Genomic DNA, 20304 nt, shown 5'->3' with positions numbered 1-20304 from the left:
CAGCCCAAGCCGGGGTGTTGTCCAGGTCTTGCTGCATTTGGACATGGACTGCTTCAGTATCTGAGGAGTCGCGAATGGTGCTGAACATTTTGCAATCGTCAGCGAACATCCCCACTTCTGACCTTATGATGAAAGGAAGATCATTGATGAAGCAGCTGAAGATGGTTGGGCCTAGGACACTACCCTGAGGAACTCCTGCAATGATGTCCTGGAGCTGAGATAACTGACCTCCAATAACCGCAATCATCTTCCTTTGTGCTCGGTATGAATCTAACCAGCGGAGAGTTTTTCCCCTGATTCCCATTGACTCCAGTTTTATTAGGGCTCCTTGATGCCACATTTGGTCAAATGCTGTGTTGATATTAAGAGCAGTCACTCTTGCCTCTGGGGTTCAGCTGTTTTGTCTATGTTTGACCCAAGGCTGTAATGAGGTCAGAAGCTGAATGACCCTGCCAGAACCCTAACCGTTTAACTAATTTTAACCTAACCTGCTGGACAAGAAACCCACGTCAGTGAGCAGGTTATTGCTAAGCAAGTGCCGCTTGATAGCACTATTGATAACCCCTTCCATCACTTTACTAATGATGGAGAGTAGACTAATGGGGCAGTAATTGGCCAGGTTGGATTTGTGCTGCTTTTTGTGTACGGGACATACCTGGGCAATTTTCCGCAATGGCAGGTAGATACCTGCATTGTAGCTGTACTGGAATGGCTTGGTTAGGGGTGTGGCAGGTTATGGAGCACAAGCCTTCAGTACTATTGTTGGAATATTGTCAGGGCCCATGAAATTGTATTGGGCTACCTCTACTGATGTAACAGAAGGAAGATAATTCATTTTATGGGAATAAAATATGAATAGATCTTTGGGCAGATTAACAGTTAACAGCAAAATGTTTACCTAACTCATCCAACAAGAAGCCGATGAGGTCGGGTTCAACGCTAGTTTTACACCCATCCATCTTTACTCTCCATTGAAGTCATTGATGCCATTCAACCTGATTTTGTAGGTTTCTTGTCCAGCAAGTTAGGTTAAAATTATCCCCAATCTTCTATTCATACTGCAAACAAAGGTCACACAAATATGTTTTGTATTTGTACAGTAATATTGCAAGCTATAATTTCTAGGTTATATCATTGAATGGGTAGAAGAGCAATTCATCAATATCACTGACAAGTATATTAACAAATCACACATTATGTACCCTTTATCACCAGGTAAGAAAACAATACAAAAACAGGACAGTGTTTGAGTCTATTGTACTTTATGTATATAAACATTTTCCATGTCTAACATGGTAATCTAGAATCACTATCTCATTAGAACCAGATTAGTTTATTTAATACATTATCTTGCAATCCTATACATTTGTGCCCTTCCTGGGAAATTAGAATTTTGACACAACTTCAAAAATCAACACGAAATCTGATGAAGGAACTTTTTTTTTACTATTGTTGAAACATCTATGCACCTAGCAGCTCTATTGGATGATCACTCTGATCTCATTTTCAACTTTCTAAACTAGAAAATCTGTCACTGGTAATTCTTCATTCTGTCTAAACTTGACTCTTGATTTGCTTTCGAATATGTCTGATGGTCCTTTGAGTTTTTAAAGCAGTTATCTTACGATGAGGTTTTTGATTTTAATTTCTTTACATATCAGACTATGATTGAAGATTAGCAAAGATTGGTATTTTACATTCATGATCCCTTGTGAAACATCTACCCCTCCCCAAATTAGGCTAAGTGCTGTGGTGAATGAAAGTTTGTTTCATAATATGGGGCAGAACCTTCTGCCTGTTGGTTGGGCTGGGAGCTGATCGCCACCCGTGATCAGCGCTACCTGTGCGGGTGGGGGGAGGAGAGAGAGTCGGGGCCTGTGTTCTTTTGCGCACTCGCATGGAATGGCACAGAAATCTCCCTGAGGCGCAGAGCTGCCTCAGGGAGATAAAGTTCACTTTTCAAGTTTGTAAAAAAGGAAAGATAAAAATTATTCTGACATGTCCCCTCATCTGACAATGTCACGTCAGCTGGGACATGTTTATGAAGTGTCAAAAATTTTTTTTATTTATTGAATAAAACCTTCATGAAACCTCATTCCGCCCGTGTATGAGATTTCATGCAAAACACATGTCATTGAACCTCTTACTGCACTTGACCTAGTTCCTCCAGACCACACACTGTCTGCTCCTGGTCTCCATCACCTTGATCCATGCCTGCCTGGTCAGGGAGGGTGGTCTTCTGCCACCCTCCGGAAAGAGACCTCCCTACTCTCCCTCACTGCCCCGGGTTGGGCCTCTATGACAACATGAACAAAGTGAGGGTCAGCCAGCCCCGACCCCAGCCCTCTGCCCCATTTGTAATGTAGCGTAAATCTCTAAAATGGCAGCCCCAGTAATGGTTGCCATGGTGGGTTTAAATCAGGCCTGCTCTCTTTCAGTCCCACCTCCATTCTCACCACTGTAGCTACTAATTGGCCACCTAACTTGCTCTCCTGTCAGTCTGACCCCAGGAAAACCAGGGGCAGGATTAGGACCCAGAAACAGTTTTGACATCATTTCCTGACCCTGAAAGGAAAATCAGACCCTGAAAACCTCTACAAGCTTCTAGGGCTTTTACAAGTCACTGGTCAGATACTACTTGGAGTATTCTGTTTGGTTCTGATCACCACATCACAGTAATGTGTACAAGCATGGGAGAGTGCAGAAAAAGGCAATGAAACCAATGCCAATAGTAAAGGCAATGAGACTTAGAGAAGCTTAAGCCTCTGCCATTGGGAAAGGAGGTAGTTAAGAGAGGATCTCACTAAAGCATACAAATATTGATCGGTATAGATAAAATAAACTCAAAATATTGCTTCATTTTAGGCCAGAAAAGTTTGACCAGAGACATAAAATGAAGTTAGATGGTAGGAAGAACATTCTTAGCCTAAAGTATTAGTATTGTTTGGATTCTGCTAGGTCTGTTAGAAGATGCAAATATACCAGAAACTTGATTCTATAATGGGAGCATTATATACTATGTGGGATCCATCTTCTGTTCTGTGTAGGTGTGCCATGCGATCCACTATGTCCTACTTATTTGAAATTGTCATTGATTACCATTATTTGAACAGTAAGATACAAATTAAGATGCACTTGGTGCATAATCAAAGCTGCAATTCCAGCTCAATACTGACAGTATTGGTAGAAAGATCCTTTTTCAAATGAGATGTTAAGGCAAGAGTCTATCAGCCATTTCAGATGATTTTGAGTCTTATCTTTTCAAAGTAGGACAGTGTGATCCCTCGAGCTTTACGTTTCTCCCTCTAATAAAATCAGCAATATCAGATTCAGTGGTCATTCACCTCATGTCTATTTGAAAGATCTATCTATGCACAAAATGGCCACCACTTTTGCCTACATAACAGTGACTGCATTTCAAAGCAATTCATTATTTTGTGTATTACTAATTTTTATTCTTCTATATTCACTGTGAGCATTTCCTCACAGTCTAATGATGTTCTGTGTGGTTGCAGAGAGGTTTTGCACTTGATTCCTGGTGGTCTAATGCTGAGTGTACATCTGTTTTCTCTATTGTTTTGCAAGGAAAATGTGACCCTCATGATCTAGGGTAGATTTTGTATTGGCAATAAAACCACAACTGTTTTCCATTTTTCCAAGAGCCTAAATTGATCTGCAAAGCCAAATATCGTATTGATCTGGGAATTAGTTTCAGTATTATATACTGCAGTGTTGAGTAATGTTCTTCACAATCCATATAAATGGGTTACTGACATTTCAATAACAGGCCTAGGTCCATAATCATCTTTTGAGCATGTTGCAGATTATATTATTATGCTGTCTATATTTTTTTTTTATTTGTTCATGGGATGTGGCTGTCGCTGGCTAAGGGGGTGGGGGGCGGGGTGGTGGCGGAAATCATCATTGATCAGAAACTCAACTGAAGCAACCACATTATTGAATGGCCACTAGAGCAAGACAGAGGCTGGTTATTCTGTAGCAACTGGCTTACCTTCTGATTTCCCAAAGCCTCTCCAGCTCCCATAATCAGGAATATGATGGAATATTCTCCACTTTACTGAATGTGTGTGACTGCAACAGCACTTAAGAAACCCAATATTGTTCAGGACAAAGCAGTTTATTTGCTTGGCACCTCATGCATTAACCTAAATTTCCACTACTGGTGTACCAGAGCTGTGGTGTATATTATTTCAAAATACACTTTAGCAACTTGTCAAAGCTTCTTCATTAATACCTCACAAACCTGAAAATTCCACTTTCCAGAAGAACAAGGGCAGAGGCTGTGTCAGGACATCAAGCTCCCTTCCAAGTCACACTCCGTCATGACTTGGACATTTATTGTCGTTCCTTCATCATTGTTGGGTCAAAACCCTGGAACATCTCTACCCAACAGCACTGTGGGAGCCCCTTCACCACATCAACAGCAGTGGTTCATTAAGAAGGACCAGTGCCACCTTCTTAGGGTAACTAGGGATGGAAATAAAATGTTGGCCTGGGCAATTAGATCCTGAGAACGAATTTTTTAAAAATGTTATACTTCAAAAGTTTTTGATCGCTCAAGTTGTTTGATTTTTGACCTTCATTTCAATTTATTATAAGTTAATCAGTTTAACAAGAAGTTAAAGTCTGTTCATATAATATGAATATGGGAGTTATTTTAGTCTGTGCTGTCTTAATAAATGGTCTGATGTTAACTGCTAATAAGGTGGCAGCTTCTAACAATAACTCTGTGACCAACATAGGAAACCTTTTTTTTAAACATTACGAAAAAAGCTTGTACTTACTCCTGAAAACCAAAGAAAGTAAAATCCACTCCTTTAGCATGATTTCATTCATGCTCCAGGAAAATGATCTTGAATATTACAATAATTTTGCCCTTAACTAGCTTTGAGCTTGATTTTAGATCGTCCCTATGGATAGGTGTTTTCCATTCCTAAATTAAAACTAGAAGCCATTAAGCCATCAGTGCATACAATGGCATCATACCAAATTGAAAATTGCAGGGAGGGAGTTATAGGGATAATTCAATTTGCAGGTTGAGCTGTTCATAAACCATTCTCATGAGATAAGGCTTTTGAACCTTCCTGTGGAATTGTTGAATTGTAACTCAATCCCCCTGTGTCTACTTTCTATTTCTATCATATTTAAGTTGCCAGCTGGATAGAGATGTAGGCACATGCACAACATACTCTTTTAGTCAGCTGCTCTCATGAGGCAGTGCAATGGCATCTTGTTTCCCTGACCACACACTGAACACTGCAGATGTAGAAGTTGTCAAATAATTGTCACCAATAACACTAGTGAAGTTGCTATAAAATTATTGCACCATACCCAAGATGGCATTTTGCAAGCCCATGAATGCAGCACTTGGATTTTAACATCACAGAAAGGATGTTACAGAATGCAAGGTTTAGTAGCAGTTACAAAGTTAATATACTATTTTCTGACAAGGTGGTACGTTCTCTGAGAGAATATCAGTAGAAATTTAAAATTTCATTCCTGAATGATACTGCAGAGTTAAAGTTCAACATTTAAAAAAGAACTAATACATTATCGGTGAAGTATCTCTTTTATGGTATTACTGCTCTTCTCTTCATTTAATAATAGTGAATATTGTATGTAACAACTGTTCTATTTCTTTGGTCAGAATAAATATATTGATTATATTGTTCTTCAGTTAAATTCAGTTCCTATTACATCAGGGATACTTAAAAGAGAAGAGTGCAGCTGACAACAGTAAATACTGACCTGCAGTAAAATAATTGACTGGTGGTTATCTGCAGGATAAAAGTGCTGCTGTCACCCAGGTGCCATTAAACAGTGAGAATGGAAAAGTATTCAGACAAATTAAATTGTAAGATAGTGGTACAAGTAGAGGATATTCTGAGGACACTTTAAATGACACAGCCCATCAGAAGTTAGTTTTGTTTTGTTACAGGACATAACATTTTATTTTACTTGCTAGTAATTAAGATACAATTGGCAAATGAATAATTTGTACTACTGAAAATACTTGAAAAATAAACGCATGTTCCATAAATTAATATAGCGAATGTACCGAGAGTGAATCTCATTTCTGGGATCGCTAACAATTATTTTGCCACTGGAATCTATTTTTGTTGAAATTCTTAAGTTTAACACCATCATATGGGTGTAGTGCACATTATATGGGATTCAGGAAACAGAAATATTGAGTGTTGGGAGTGTGCCTTTCAGAGTGCCTTACAGAGGAAGCTGGTTCCATGAGTGATTTTTTTTTATTGACTTCCAGTTGCAGTGACAACAAATAGTGTTTGTTGGATCCTTTTAGTTCTGTTGCTATAGCTTTGTCAAGGCTAATTGGCTGGTGAATTGGTGCCAGACTACACTTAGGCTGTGAGCCTGATTTCAGGAAACCAAAAATTAGAATTAGATTAATTAACTAATACATATTATTTCTGCAGCACCAAACTAACCATCAGATAACAAATGGTTTAATTCACATCTACTTAACATTTCAGTGACTTTTCTAAGCTAATGCACCTCCTCACATGATTATCGCACTTTAATGACACTTAGACTGGATCAACCAAAGGAACATTAATTGTGGTTCTTTGTACTCATTTTAAAAATGAGACATGTTCTTGGGATTTTTCTTCTTAATATGTATGCTACTGTTGTCAGGGAGTTCAAATTATCCATTCTATAAGTACCCTTTTAGGAGATTGGATCAGATGTTGGGACATGGAAGAATATGAACTGACACAATTAACTTTGAAAGATTCAAATTTAGTAGATGGTGAGCTAGGAAAGGGGTTTCCAATTGAAAATCTAACAACTAAAAATTAATTAAATTAATTCCAAGCATTTCCTCAGATAAAATATCAAATAAACATGATTCCTTCGGTTTCACAGGCACACACACATTGTTATCAGCCCCACCATAGACATACCCCTCTTCCCAACCCCCCTCCCCCTCCCACTCACACAGCAGCCGCTAATCCACTGTCACCTCCCTGGCCCCTGGCCAAGACTTTGGCCCAGCCAGCACCCCGGTGGTCGAGGCTCAGACCCATCCAGCAGAGGCTCAGACTTTATGGGTGAAAGCTAATGGAGATGAAACTTGACAAAATTCCAACTATGTTAAATCTCCTTTTGATCTGATTTTTTTTTAAATTTAAGAGAACAGGACATGTACATTTCAATAGAATCCCAGAACTCAGCACACAGAATTCTGTGCAATGTGCAGCAATTTCATTGTCCGTGGATTCTTTGGCCCAGCCACTTTATGCTGAATTATGCTCAAATATGCCTACTAAGAATTGGATTGAAACCGTTCCCGCAATTTTCATGTAGCATTTCCACAGAAAAAAGGTGAGGTTTTACATGGGCTTTGGGACCCCAACGTTGGGATAAAAATAAGGTTCCTGGGCCTGCACTTGCTGGCAGTCGGATTAGCTCAGCAATTTCACTCGAGTTGGCCTCTTAATTGGCAGCCTCCAGGCTCACTGTCTCATCATGGCCTCCCACTATTTCCCTGGCCTCCAAGCTTGGCATCCCAGGGATAGGAACATCCTGCCCAAAGGAAAGCTTTAACCCCATTAATATAAGGTAGATTCAAATTCACTAAGGCAGAAGAACACTGTGTATTGTTCTTCACTTTTTGAAAAGTTTTGTTTTTCTTTCTTGATGACTCGACACAAATGATAACCCCTATAGAGTCAGAAATTTGCAAAGCGGATGATTTAAAAACTTATAGTAATGCTTTATGATTCAGAAATAAATAATAACCTAGGCTTTTTTTTATGACTTTCATTGAAAAATGGACAGAATCAGTCCTCAAAAAATTTTCAAAATGACATGTAATAAAAATGGAATTTGACTGAAGTCACTGTAAATCAGTGGCACCGATTGCACTGTCTGGGGTTTTATTTTCTGTGTTCGCCAGCCTGCAATTTTCCACCCATTTACTTTAATAGACAGAAAATCACCCCGATGAATGCGGAAATAGAAAACTTCAGCCTGTATTTTGAGGATTATAAAACAAGGAAAAGTAATTTACTTTGCTAAAAAAAAAATGCCTCTGAACTGTAATGATAGAATAAGGACTAAATGCCCTGTAAATTTCTATAATTCAGTGGGTGACACTTTTCCTTTGCACAGTTCGAAATAGAACCACATTGATATTTTTTAAACCACTTTCAGATAATTCGCTTAAAGGGACTTTACGTTCTGAGGATCCGGAGTCAAGAGCAGCAAACAAGACTCCAGTTTCTCGTGAATCCGAAGTAGGTGGCCGGAGCACAGAGAATGTGACAGCTGCTCCGTCTCCTGTCACCAGCAGCGCCGTGGCAAAAAGTACAGTGACTACAAGCACTGGTACAGTTGAGACTACCACGCTCAGCACCAACACACGCACTCGGTCAGCTGGGCCAAATAAAGGTATATTTATATTGCACACAGTAATTTGTAAACCATTTTGACTTTTCACTGTTTTGAATACGCTCAAAGCTGCTCACAAATATTCTTATGGCAAATCCTTTGTAACGTTTCCCAGGCTGCAGCTGCAGCACTCTCTTGGAAAATAACACCCTTGCAATGAGTAACAATAACTTGCATTTATGCAATGCCTTTAACATAGTAAAATGGCCCAATGTGCTTCGGAAGGGCATAATCAGACAAATAATGACACTAAGCCATATATCAATCATTATATTCTTCACATATTGAGATTTAACGATAGGATGTTTACTTATTCGTTATTTTTGGGGTTTTTTTTATTCTTAAAAACAGCTAGTTTGACCCATTTTCGTTTATAAAATCATTATCTGGAGCTTAGCTTCATTCGTTTATTTTCTTCCTTTCTTGGTCATCATGTACAATGCACCATGCTAAGCCGAGAGGGTGAGAAGACAAAGGACAAGAGTTCAATGTTCTCTTTAAATCAGCTGTTAAGAGGTGGTGAGACTAATGTTGATGGCCCTGCCTCTATTTTCCCTTTCTCCATTTAAAGCAGCAACTGGCTTCTGTTGACCACCTCTTTTTGCCTTCTCCCCACCTCCACTGATGATAGTGTGGCTGAGGTTGGGAACTCAAAATAGGGAATACAGAGGGCAGAATTGGTGTTATGTTGCTCTATAATGCCAAATTTTGTAGCTTCAGTGTGGTCAAATATTTTGTCGTCATTTCTAGATTTAAAGATTTCTACTCTCCGCAGTTATCAAATAGTTAATGATTTACAAGCAGCATAATACAGATATATAGGTACAGCAACCTACTGCACAATGTCGTACTTCCTTTATATCAATAAGTACCTGGTACTCATACTGCTGTTCTTTTTATCTAAAGTCAGAGAAGGGGAGTGTTATGGGACTTTGTCAATGATCGAACCTCCTGAGAAACATCACAGTTACGGCCGTAATGAGGGTGCCTGGATGAAGGATCCCTTAGCAAAGGATGACAGGATCTATGTGACAAACTATTACTATGGAAACAACCTGGTCGAATTCAGGAACCTTGAAAACTTTAAACAAGGTGAGATATAACATGCTTTACAAACCACCCTGATGGGTGTAGCAGGAACGTTCTACTTAGTGACGACCGTTGTGTTTTGCACATACAATTTTAAGACCGTGCTTGTCTATTTGCTACTAGCTGAAGATTGACGTTTTAACTGATTTGAACTGGTGGAAATCTTAGATCACCAGTGGAATTATGATTCAGTCATGCGCCTAACTCTTCTACACATTCCCACATTTGAAATCGAGGCCGGGATTTTCCGTGCCCGCTGGCGTCAGGCGTGTTCGTGGCGTGAGCAGACAATATGGCGTGATCGGTTGTGCGACAATGTGAAACCAGTTTGCGATCATCCGCTCAGCCCACCAAAGGCGTTGAGAACCTCTATGTAATATATCTGCACGTCACTATTAGGCCAGCCCACCGGAATCGTCCCCTCCCGATGGATGGTCCTGCCCATGTTGGCGGGAAAACACACTGACATGTTTCACAACAACGTGTATAAGGCGTGCGCTTGGCGGGTGTTGCACTTTGCTCAGGACTTCAATATTTGTTTGCCAACCTTGCTTCAGTCAGCACTTGCAGTGCCAGGCTTCACAGACAGAACCACACCACTTTTAGGGGGGCTTGTGGGCAGGACTCTATCCACCAGGTCAGCCATTTGTGGGTAACCTTTCAATAGCTGTAGGGCCAGGGCTTGCTTGGGGGAAGGGGGAGAAGTGGCTTCAGGCAAGGGAAGAGGCTGCAGGACGAGGGCTGTACTGGGGAAGGTGGGTATCCCAGGGTGTGTGTGTGTTGGAGCACATGTGGATCTGTGCAAGAGGCCTCAAGATATTGAGGGCTGAGCAGGCAGTCTCCAGAGGAGGTGAGGCCAGATGGACATATGAGGGCATGTGTGTGAGAATGGGTGGTGATGTCCACTCATTCTGAGGAGCCTTGGTGAGTTTCTGCAGTGTATCTTGTAGATGGTAAACACTGTTGCCACTGTACATCGGTGGTGGAGGGAATGATTGTTTGTGGATGGGGTGCCAATAAAGCAGGCTGCTTTGTCCTGGATGGTGTCGAGCTTCTTGAGTGTTGTTGGAACTGCATTCATCCAGGCAAGTGGAGAATATTCCATCACACTCCTGACTTGAGCCTTGTAGATGGTGGACAGGCTTTGGGGAGTCATGAGGTGAGTTACCCACCATAGAATTCCTAGCCTCAGACCTGCTCTTGTAACCCCAGTATTTATATAGTGAGGCCAGTTCAGTTTCTGGTCAATAGTAACCCCCAATATCTTAATAGTGGGGGATTCAATGATGGTAATGCCATTGAATGTCAAGGGGTGATGGTTAGATTCTCTCTGGTTGGGGATGGTCATTGCCTGGCGCTTGTGTGGCACGAATGTTACTTGCCACTTGTCAGCCCAAGCCTGGATGCTGTTCAGGTCTTGCTGCATTTGGACATGGACTGTATCAGTATCTGAGGAGCTGTGAATAGTGGTGAACATTGTGCAAGCATCAGCAAACATCCCCACATCTGACTTTATGACGGTTGGATGGTCAATGATGAAGCAGCTGAAGGTTGTTGGGCTTAGGACACTACCCTGAGGAACTTCTGCAGTGATGTCTTGGAGCTGTGATGACTGACCTAGAACAACTACAACCATCTTCCTTTGTGCTAGGTATGACTCCAACCAGCAGAGAGTTTTTCCCCAATTCCCATTGACTCCAGTTTTGCTAGGGCTCCTTGATGCCACACTCGGTCAAATGCTGCTTGATGTCAAAGGCAGTCACTCTCACCTCACCTCTGGAGTTCAACACTTTTGCCCATGTTTGAACCAAGGCTGTAATGAGGTCAGAAGCTGAGTGACTCTGGTGGAACCCAAATTGAGCATTAGTGAGCAGGTTATTGCTAAGCAATTGCCGCTTGATAGCACTGTTGATGACCCCTTCCATCACTTTACTGATGATTGAGAGTAGACTGATGGGGCCGTAATTGTCCGGTTTGGATTTGTCCTTTTTGTGTACAGGACATACCTGGGCAATTATCTGTATTGCTGGGTCGATGTCAGTGTTGTAGCTGCACTGGACCAGCTTGTCTAGGGGCATGGCAAGTTCTGGAGCAGAAGTCTTCAATACTATTGCCAGAATATTGTCAGGGCTACAGCCTTTGCAGTATCCAGTGCCTTCAGCCATTTCTTGATTTCACATGGAGTGAATTGAATTGGCTGAAGACGGGCATCTGTGATGCTGGGGGCCACTGGAAGAGGCTGAGATGTACCATCCACTTGGCATTTCTGGCTGAAGATTGTAACAAATGCTTCAGCCTTATCTTTTGCACTGTTGTGCTGGGCTCCCTCATCATTGAGGATGGGGATATTTGTGGAGCCTTCTCCTCCAGTGAGTTGTTTAATTGTCCACCACCATTCATGGCTAGATGTGGCAGGACTGATCCTTTGGTTGTGGAATCGCTTAGCTGTGTCTTTCACTTGCTGCTTATGCTTCTTGGTATGCAAGTAGACCTATGTTTTAGCTTCACCAGGTTGACACTTCATTGTTAGGTATTGATCCCTTGGCTTTGTGGTAATGGTAGAATGGGGGATATGCTGGGCCATGAGGTTACAGATTGTGGTTGCGTACAATTCTCCTGCTGCCGATGGCCCACAGCGTCTCATGGCTGCTCAGTCTTGAGTTGCTAGATCTGTTTGAAATCTATTCCATTGAGCATGGTGGTAGCACCACATGACACGATGAAGGGTATCCGCAATGTGAAGATGGGACTTTGTCTCCTCAAGAACGGTATTGTGGTCACCCCTACGGTCATGGACAGATGCATCTGCGACAGGCAGGTTGGTGAGGATGAGGTCAAGTATATTTTTCCCTCTTGTTGGCTCCCTCACTACCTGCCACAGACCCAATCTAGCAGCTATGTCCTTTAGGACTTGACCAGCTTAGTCATCACTCTTGGTAATGGACATTGAAGTCCCCAACTATAGTAATTATGGTTTTGTTAAATGTTGGACTGTACCTTTAAGAATAGTCCTGTGATGTAAGATCACATGATCTGTGTAAACCAATGTGTTAGCAGCTACCTCCACAGTCAGTGTAGAGATAGAGATGGAGTTGAAAGCACACGTGTAGTTGCTGCTGGCTGTATTGTAAATAAACCTAATGTTTCCACTTAGAAAGTTGTCTGCAGGTCAGCTCTATTACAAATAGGTGACAAGGCCACACTTCAACAAACTAGCGATGAGGATGGGATCAAGATAAATCGGAACTGGTACTGTACCTTGCCCAGCAATTGTGAGTATCAATGTCCGTTTAAAATAACAGAAGATATACTCACCCAAAATGCCTCAATTTGGTAGAACTATCCCTTTGAGCCAGCCACAGACGATTGGTCTCGGTATACAAAAGGCCTCGCGTTCTTCTTTCAAGTGAACGAAATCAAAGGGGAAGAGAAGAGGCGAGTGATCCTCTTGAGTACTTGTGGGAGCAAAACTTACAGTTTGATTTGAAGTTTGACAGCACCCAGTGCCCCAGATTCAAAGAATTTCAGAGTATTGGTGGACCTCACGAAGGGGCATTTTCAACCTAAGCCCTCAGTTACGATGCAGCGGTTCCGGTTCAACTCACGAAATAGAACCCCGGATGAGACAATTGTTAGCTAAGTGGCAAATTTGAAGCAACAAACGGAATATTGCGAGTGAGCCCCTGAATGACGTGCTCAGAGATCGTTTGGTGTGTGGTGTGAAAGAAGACACTATTAGAAGATTGCCGGCTGAAGTGAATCTGGATTTTAAGAAGGCATTAGAAATGGTGCTGGCCATGGAAAGCACTGTAAGAAATTCACAAGCAATACAAGGGGCGTGAAATGATGCCATTCTCCAAATTGAGCAGGAACAGTCAGCCGAAAGTGACACGACAACGCGAGACTCTGCCGCGAGGCAGCAAACAGCCCCAGCTGACTGAAAAATAAAATAAAGAAGTAATTTAGCAGCTAAATCGATGACCAACTTTAATTGGTGTGGAAACAATCAGTCTTTTCGTGGTTGGCAGTTTAAAAAGTAGAATGTTACTTTTGCCACAGAAGAATATAATGAGACAGTGCAAAGAGAGATTTAAACAAACTTGCAAACGATAGAAGAAGCCCAATGAAATCTACAGTGTAGAAGAACCTGAAACAACAAATTCTGACATTTATTCATTGGGAAAACAGAACCTATATTGTTACAGTACAAATGAATGGTAAGCCAGTAAAAATGGAAGTAGACACGAGAGCTTCCACTACCATAATTGGAGAACACATTGTCAGATATTTAAATAATGGTGAACATCAATTAAATTTGGAACAAACATTTGCCAAGTTGAAAACGTGCGCAGGCGAAGAAACCAAGTGAAAGGTATCAGCAGAGTAACTGTCCATTATAGAAACCAATCAGCACAGTTACCAGTGATAGATTTGAGAGGCAGAGGACCAAGCCTTCTAGGGTGAAACTGGTTAAGGAAAATCAACCTTGATTGGCCAGTGAGATTTCAAAAGGAAGCTGGAAGAGTTCATGTCTTGAGACAGGAACAAGGCAAAGTATGGCAGAAAGAGTGTGGAGAGTTCAAGGATTGCAACAGGATGAAAAAGGGAGTGTGTAAGGACTCAACAGCATGAAAAAACGCAGTCTATCTCAAACAAAAACATGGAATAACAGCAGAAGAAACGCAAGGAGATCCTGCTGAATGACAGAATTCAAGACTGAGTGAGTAGCTTTTGTAAGGAAAAGGAAAACCTGTTAAAAAACCTTCACACACAGTAAGACTCCCTCAGGTCATAGTTTGTACCTCTGGAACAGTACGAAGAGAAACTGAAAGAATTCAGCCCCTCTCTGAACAAACTGAAGAACCAGTTCACAGAGAAGACACATCAATGTTCAAGTTTCCAGGAGGCAGCCAACAAATACAAAAAAGAGACAGAAGAGCTGAAGAATCAGCTAAATGAAGCCAAAGAAGCTTTGAAAACAAAAGTTAGAGAGCTTTCTAAGAGGCAAACAGATAATGAAGTTTTGGGAGACTCAGCTACTGAATTAAGACAAGTTGAGATTTCACCTGAGAGAAGTCTGGCTGATAGTGAAGTCAAAATGAGGCTAAACTCTGGGGTAGAAAGAAGACGACAAAAAGGAAGGAGGTTCTGAAAAGACAATAAAATGATGGCTGGTAGCACCTATAAATCGAATGAAGCAATAAACAAATTATCGAACTGTGCCTACTTTGATATTATTCCAGTCTCTCATGATGGTTTGCTGGATGTCAATGCTGAAGATAAAAACAAAGCGGTGCAAGTTACTTCCAAGGCCTTATCTGGAAAGAATTCTAGATGTTGTAGGCAAATATGAAGAAGTTAACAGGTGATTCGTTGGAGACCAAGCTTGCACGCTTTTTCACTACAGAACAATCCCCCAGACGACAACAGGAGCAACACCCGCCGAATTGTTGATGAGATGCCATCTTAGGTCAAGACTGAGCCTAATATTTCCAAATTTGGAGGGGAAGGTAGAGAAGAGTCAAGGAATCCAAAAAGCTGCGCATGACTTGCATAATCGCGAGAGACAATTTACTGCTGGAGACACAGTATATGTGAAGAATTTCAGCGGAACACCGAAGTGGTTATTGGGTAAAGTAAATTCAGTGACTGGACCATTTATCATACGACATGCAAGTGGAGGGCCAGATCACCCATAAGCATGTGGACCATTTCAGAAAAAGCGAGATACCACAGCAAGACATGGTTCCATCTGTAACAATTACTGAACCAATGTTTCCTGTTTAAGATTTTCAACCCAGGACTGACATATTTGATGTCTCTAGCAGATTGGAAGACACTGAACTGCAAGCGCCCACTGTGGTGCCTGATGTTCATGCAGTTCCAGAGAGCATGGATCCTGAAAAAGAACCTGAAGTTGTGGAGCTGTGATGTTCCACACGTATCAGGAAACCGCCTGAAACCACCTGAAAGACTGAATTTGTAAATTTCATGACCTGTGTAAATATTATAATGTCATGAGATAAATACACTTGTAAATACAATATGTACCGCAAAGTTAAAAGGGAGGAATGTAGTAATTGTGGTTTTGTTAAATGTTGGACTGTACCTTTAAGAATAGTCCTGTGATGTAAGGTCACATGGTCTGTGTAAACCAATGTGTTAGCAGCCTGGGCTACCTCCACAGTAAGTGTAGAGATAGAGATGGAGTTGAAAGCACACATGTATTTACTGTAAATAAACCTAATGTTTCCACTTAGAAAATTGTTTACGGATCAACTCTATTACAAACAGGTGACAAGGTCACACTACAACACCCACCCAGCATACTTTCTGCACCCTTGCCACCTTCAGTGCTTCCTCCAAGTGGTGTTCAACAGACGAGTACCGATTCATCAGCTGGGGAGGGGGTGGGTAAATCAGCAGGAATTTTCCTTGTCATGTTTGACCTGTTGTCATGAGACTTCATGGGGTCCGGAGTCAATGTTGAGGACTCCTAGGGCAACTCGCTTCTGACTATATACCACTGTGCCAGGACATACCCAGGGATGTTGATGACAGTGCCTGGGACATTGTCTGTAAGGTATGTTTCCATGACTATGGCTATGTCAGTCTGTTGCTTGACTAGTCTGAGACAGCTCTCCCAATTTTGGCACAAGCCTCCAGACGTTAGCCAGGAGAACTTTGCAGGGTCAACAGGGTTGAGTTTGATGTTGTCGTTTCCAGTGCCTAGGTCAATGCCGGGTGGTCCATCTGGTTTCATTCCTTTGAGACTTTTTAGTGGCTTGATACAATTGAATGGCTTGCTAGGCCATTTCAGAGAGTTTTTAAGATTCAACCACATTTCTGTGGGTCTGGAGTCACGTGGAGGCCAGACCAGGTAAGGATGGCAGATTTCCTTCCCTTAAGGGTATTAGTGAACCAGATGGGTTTTTAATGACAATCGTTTCATCATTAGACATTTAGTTCCAGATTTTTAATTGAATTCAAATTTCACCATCTGCCATGGTGGGATTCAAACCCAGGCCCCCAGGCCATTACCCTGGGTCTCTGGAGTACTAGTCCAGCGACAATACCATTACACGACCACCTTCCCCAGCGCAGCATCGGCACTGATCATCACTGCCATCGCCTACCAAGCCAGAGTGGTAATGTTGTTGCCCCTCCTGCAGCCAGAACAGAGGTAGAGGACATTGCAGCAGGCCTCCATGGTGCCTAAAAGGTACTTGAGGGCTGCCATCTTCTTGCCCTTTGGGGCCATGTCTTCTTTGCAGCAGTCCTGGGCTGGGAGCAGAGTGTGGCTGTACTTTAAGTGTGGTGCCTGGTGTGAAGTGGCGAGGTGATGGCGTGGGAGGTGAAACGGCACGTACCCCGGGAATGCATGATCGATGCGGCGGGTTTGGGACGATACGGTGTGAAAAGCCGCCATTGCAGCCGGCGGGTAAAACATCCCACCCACTACTGCACTTAGTGCAAATCTGGGACAATTCCGTCCCAAGTCTATCTATACCTCTTTATGCTAAACTTTCAATGTTCACATTTTCAGGTATGCGTTCTTCAAGGAGCAACACTTCCACATGTCCATGAAACAATGATCTCTCCCCATTTGGCTCCATCCAGCACATTATAGAAGGGATCTGCTTTTTAAAAGCAAATGTAATTTGATTTTGAGTGACTTCACTAAGCAGCAGTTTTAACATTTTGTATCTTCCTTCCTCACAGGGCGCTGGAGCAATCTGTACAAGCTTCCTTATAACTGGATTGGAACAGGCCATGTTGTTTATAATGGGTCATTCTATTACAATAGGGCTTTTACCAGAAACATAATCAAGTATGATATTAAGCAGCGGTATGTGGCAGCCTGGACCCTTCTTCATGATGTGGTATATGAAGACACAACACCATGGAAATGGCGAGGACATTCGGACATTGATTTTGCTGTTGATGAAAGTGGCCTGTGGGTTATTTACCCTGCCCTCTATTATGAGTACTCCCAGCATGAAATCATAGTCATCAGCAAACTGGATCCTATTGATCTTTCAATGAAGAAGGAAACAACTTGGAAAACAGGCCTCAAGCGCAATTCCTATGGCAACTGTTTCATTATTTGTGGTGTTTTATATGCAGTAGATACTTACAATGAAAAAGAAGGCCAAGTGTCTTATGCATATGATACTCACACAAACACTGAAATAAATCCAAAGTTACCCTTCATCAATGAATTCACTTATACTACACAGATTGATTACAATCCTAAAGAGAAAATTCTGTATGCATGGGATAATGGTCATCAAGTCACCTACAAAATTATTTTTGCATTCTGAGTTTATACAGAAGCTCAACCTATCACAAAGCACTTTTAATTTCTCTTATTTTGATCATTTACATAGAATGGGAAATTTGCACTTGGGCTAGTAGAGAGGTTTAAATAGTTGGAATGTCTTTGGCAACTCTTGTCTTATGACTTTACGAATAACTAATAATTTTATAAAATGCATGACAATTTATTACTGATCTTTGTAGACAAGTTCTATGTAAGATACAAGCATAACCACTGTATTTCCTTCCTTTTATTTCATTCCAACATCATCCAGTATTTACTGGCAAATGACAAAAACAACAAAGCTCCTTCCTCTGCATGACTATACCAGATGTCAACAAGGATGAGCTGCATTTCAAATTGTGATCTGAATTACATTAGAACTATCAGATTGGATATACCGCATCCTTGAAGCAACACCAACATGAGGCTGCACTTCCAAAATTGTCTCAGTAACACTTACATCAAGGATCAACAGTTTGATTATATCTGTAGATAATATACAGATGTTTCTTAATGTTTACAACAGTTTAAGAATCAGCTGAAATTTCCCCTATGAGTCTAGGTTAGTATTATACTGTGTGATAACTTGCACTGTTTGTATAATCTTGTCATGCAATTATCTGGATAAAGTGTAAACTAGGGGCTATACCTAAAAGCTTCAAGTACTGTACTCTAGTGCCTTTTGATTAGGAAACATAGAAATCCTGTAAGACTGTAAACCGCCAATGTAAATTATGCAAGTAGACTTTGGATAAAGGAATTATATAGGTCAAAAGCTGTTTCAGTACAAAGTATAGATATTATAGTAGTGCAGGAAATACATAAATGTACCTTTTATCAAGGTTATTTCAGAATACTTCTAACAGTATTATTTTGGAACACAGTCAGGCCTAAGCATTGCTACAACCTGTCTGGAAATAAATAAGTACAAGCAGGACATTTTGCAGGTCAAAGTACTATTGCTTAGTCTAGAATTTTAGATAATAAAATTGATATGAATGACTGCAAGTCTGGCATTCTGCCTTAACTATCACTCAAACCACTTCACTCACAATTCATTAGCTTATACCAGCTATTTTAATTCAGAACTGCAACTCAGTTGAAAGCTTTTTGTTTTAGCCTTAAACAAATATTGTAGAATAATATAGTACTTTGTAAAATGCTTATGTTTATACCACAGCTCATTTTTGTCAAATGTTTTTGCATCGTATGGTGATAAAATCATATTTGAAAACAGATGGCGCCGACAGAAAGCATTTCATTAATGACGCCATTCGAACCAGAGCTCAATCTGCACATTTGGTTATTCCGAAATATTTGAAAAGAAACATGACCAGGTTGCCATGAGTTTTTGTCTCCTGTGGATTAAGAACACTTACTTTGCAAGTAACTTTGATCAAAGATTTAAAATTAATTTTAATTTTTATATGAATTGGAATTTTTACTTAATGTGTGGTGTAAACACAATTCATGATGAATTGTGGGATATGATTTTATTCCACTTGTGGTCCTGATCATACTTGTGACTTTGTCCCTGATTTATAGGCCATCTTTGTTATACAAATCTCATCTTACAGAACCCTCTATGCATTATCTTTGAATTATCACATACACCTCAAATAAGTGTCAAATCGCTGCGAGCATTAAATTATCAAATTGATTTTAATATATAGCTTTTCACAAGTACAATGAATAAGTCACAGTAAATCAGATGACTAGTCAATGGCAGCGACAAAGTATTGTGGAATAGTGGTTGGTTCATCGTTTGCATGGTAATTGTCTGACTGTTTAAAGTGGACCAAATCACATGAACCTATGCAATAAACTACAGTAATGTTTGCCAACTATTGTTGCCAAGTATCTGTCATTAGTATTTTAGTGACTTTTTTGATCTGAGAATGTTTAAAGCTTTTGGCTGTAATTAAATGTTCTTTTAAGATGTCACTAAAAGGAAGATGAGGTGCCTTTTAAAGAGAATATTCGTGATAATTCTGTTCAATTTGTCTGTTGAAGCTATAGTGGAACCTGTGAGCTTACTACTTACTTTCAAACAATAAAACACTGAAGTGAAAAATGTTTCCTAAAAATCCCAAATATTAACATCATGGTTTGTACACGTTTACAGATTTGGAACTTTATTGAATCATTAAGTGGATTTTGGTTATTTACAACTGTTTGAAACAAAACATAGAAATTCAACTTTACAATCTCCTATGAATTCAGAACATTGGGAGGGCAACTGGACTTGCTGTTGAGCTTCAGAATTGGTTCTATCTTTAATTAATACCAAAAAGGCAGGCATCCAGCGCTACCCATGCTGTTCATTGGCAGCTTGCCTAATCAGGGATATGAATATGACCAGTGTTGATGCTATTTAAGGCAACCTGTACCTCTCAAAGGGAAGGTGCACTTTTCTGTACTTCATAGATGCCAGGAACATTTGAGATTCT

General features: G+C 40.8%; 1 protein-coding gene across 2 annotated transcripts in view; it reads left to right on the top strand.

The window, feature by feature from the left end:
* The window catches only part of LOC121281122 (olfactomedin-like protein 2A), a 55275-nt gene extending 35347 nt beyond the window's left edge, over positions 1 to 19928 (top strand). For both annotated transcript variants that reach the window (XM_041193829.1, XM_041193828.1), the window contains exons 6-8: positions 8206 to 8442; positions 9349 to 9534; positions 17254 to 19928. In XM_041193829.1, coding sequence (XP_041049763.1) covers positions 8206 to 8442; positions 9349 to 9534; positions 17254 to 17855 — 1025 coding nt within the window. In that variant the 3' untranslated portion in view covers positions 17856 to 19928. The remainder of the gene's footprint in view (positions 1 to 8205; positions 8443 to 9348; positions 9535 to 17253) is intronic.
* Positions 19929 to 20304: the final 376 nt, after the last annotated feature.

Source organism: Carcharodon carcharias, chromosome 8 (genome assembly GCF_017639515.1).
Source record: "Carcharodon carcharias isolate sCarCar2 chromosome 8, sCarCar2.pri, whole genome shotgun sequence".
NCBI lineage: Eukaryota > Metazoa > Chordata > Chondrichthyes > Lamniformes > Lamnidae > Carcharodon > Carcharodon carcharias.
The sequence above is the reverse complement of the archived record's forward strand: the minus strand, read 5'-3'. Positions and strand labels throughout refer to the sequence as shown.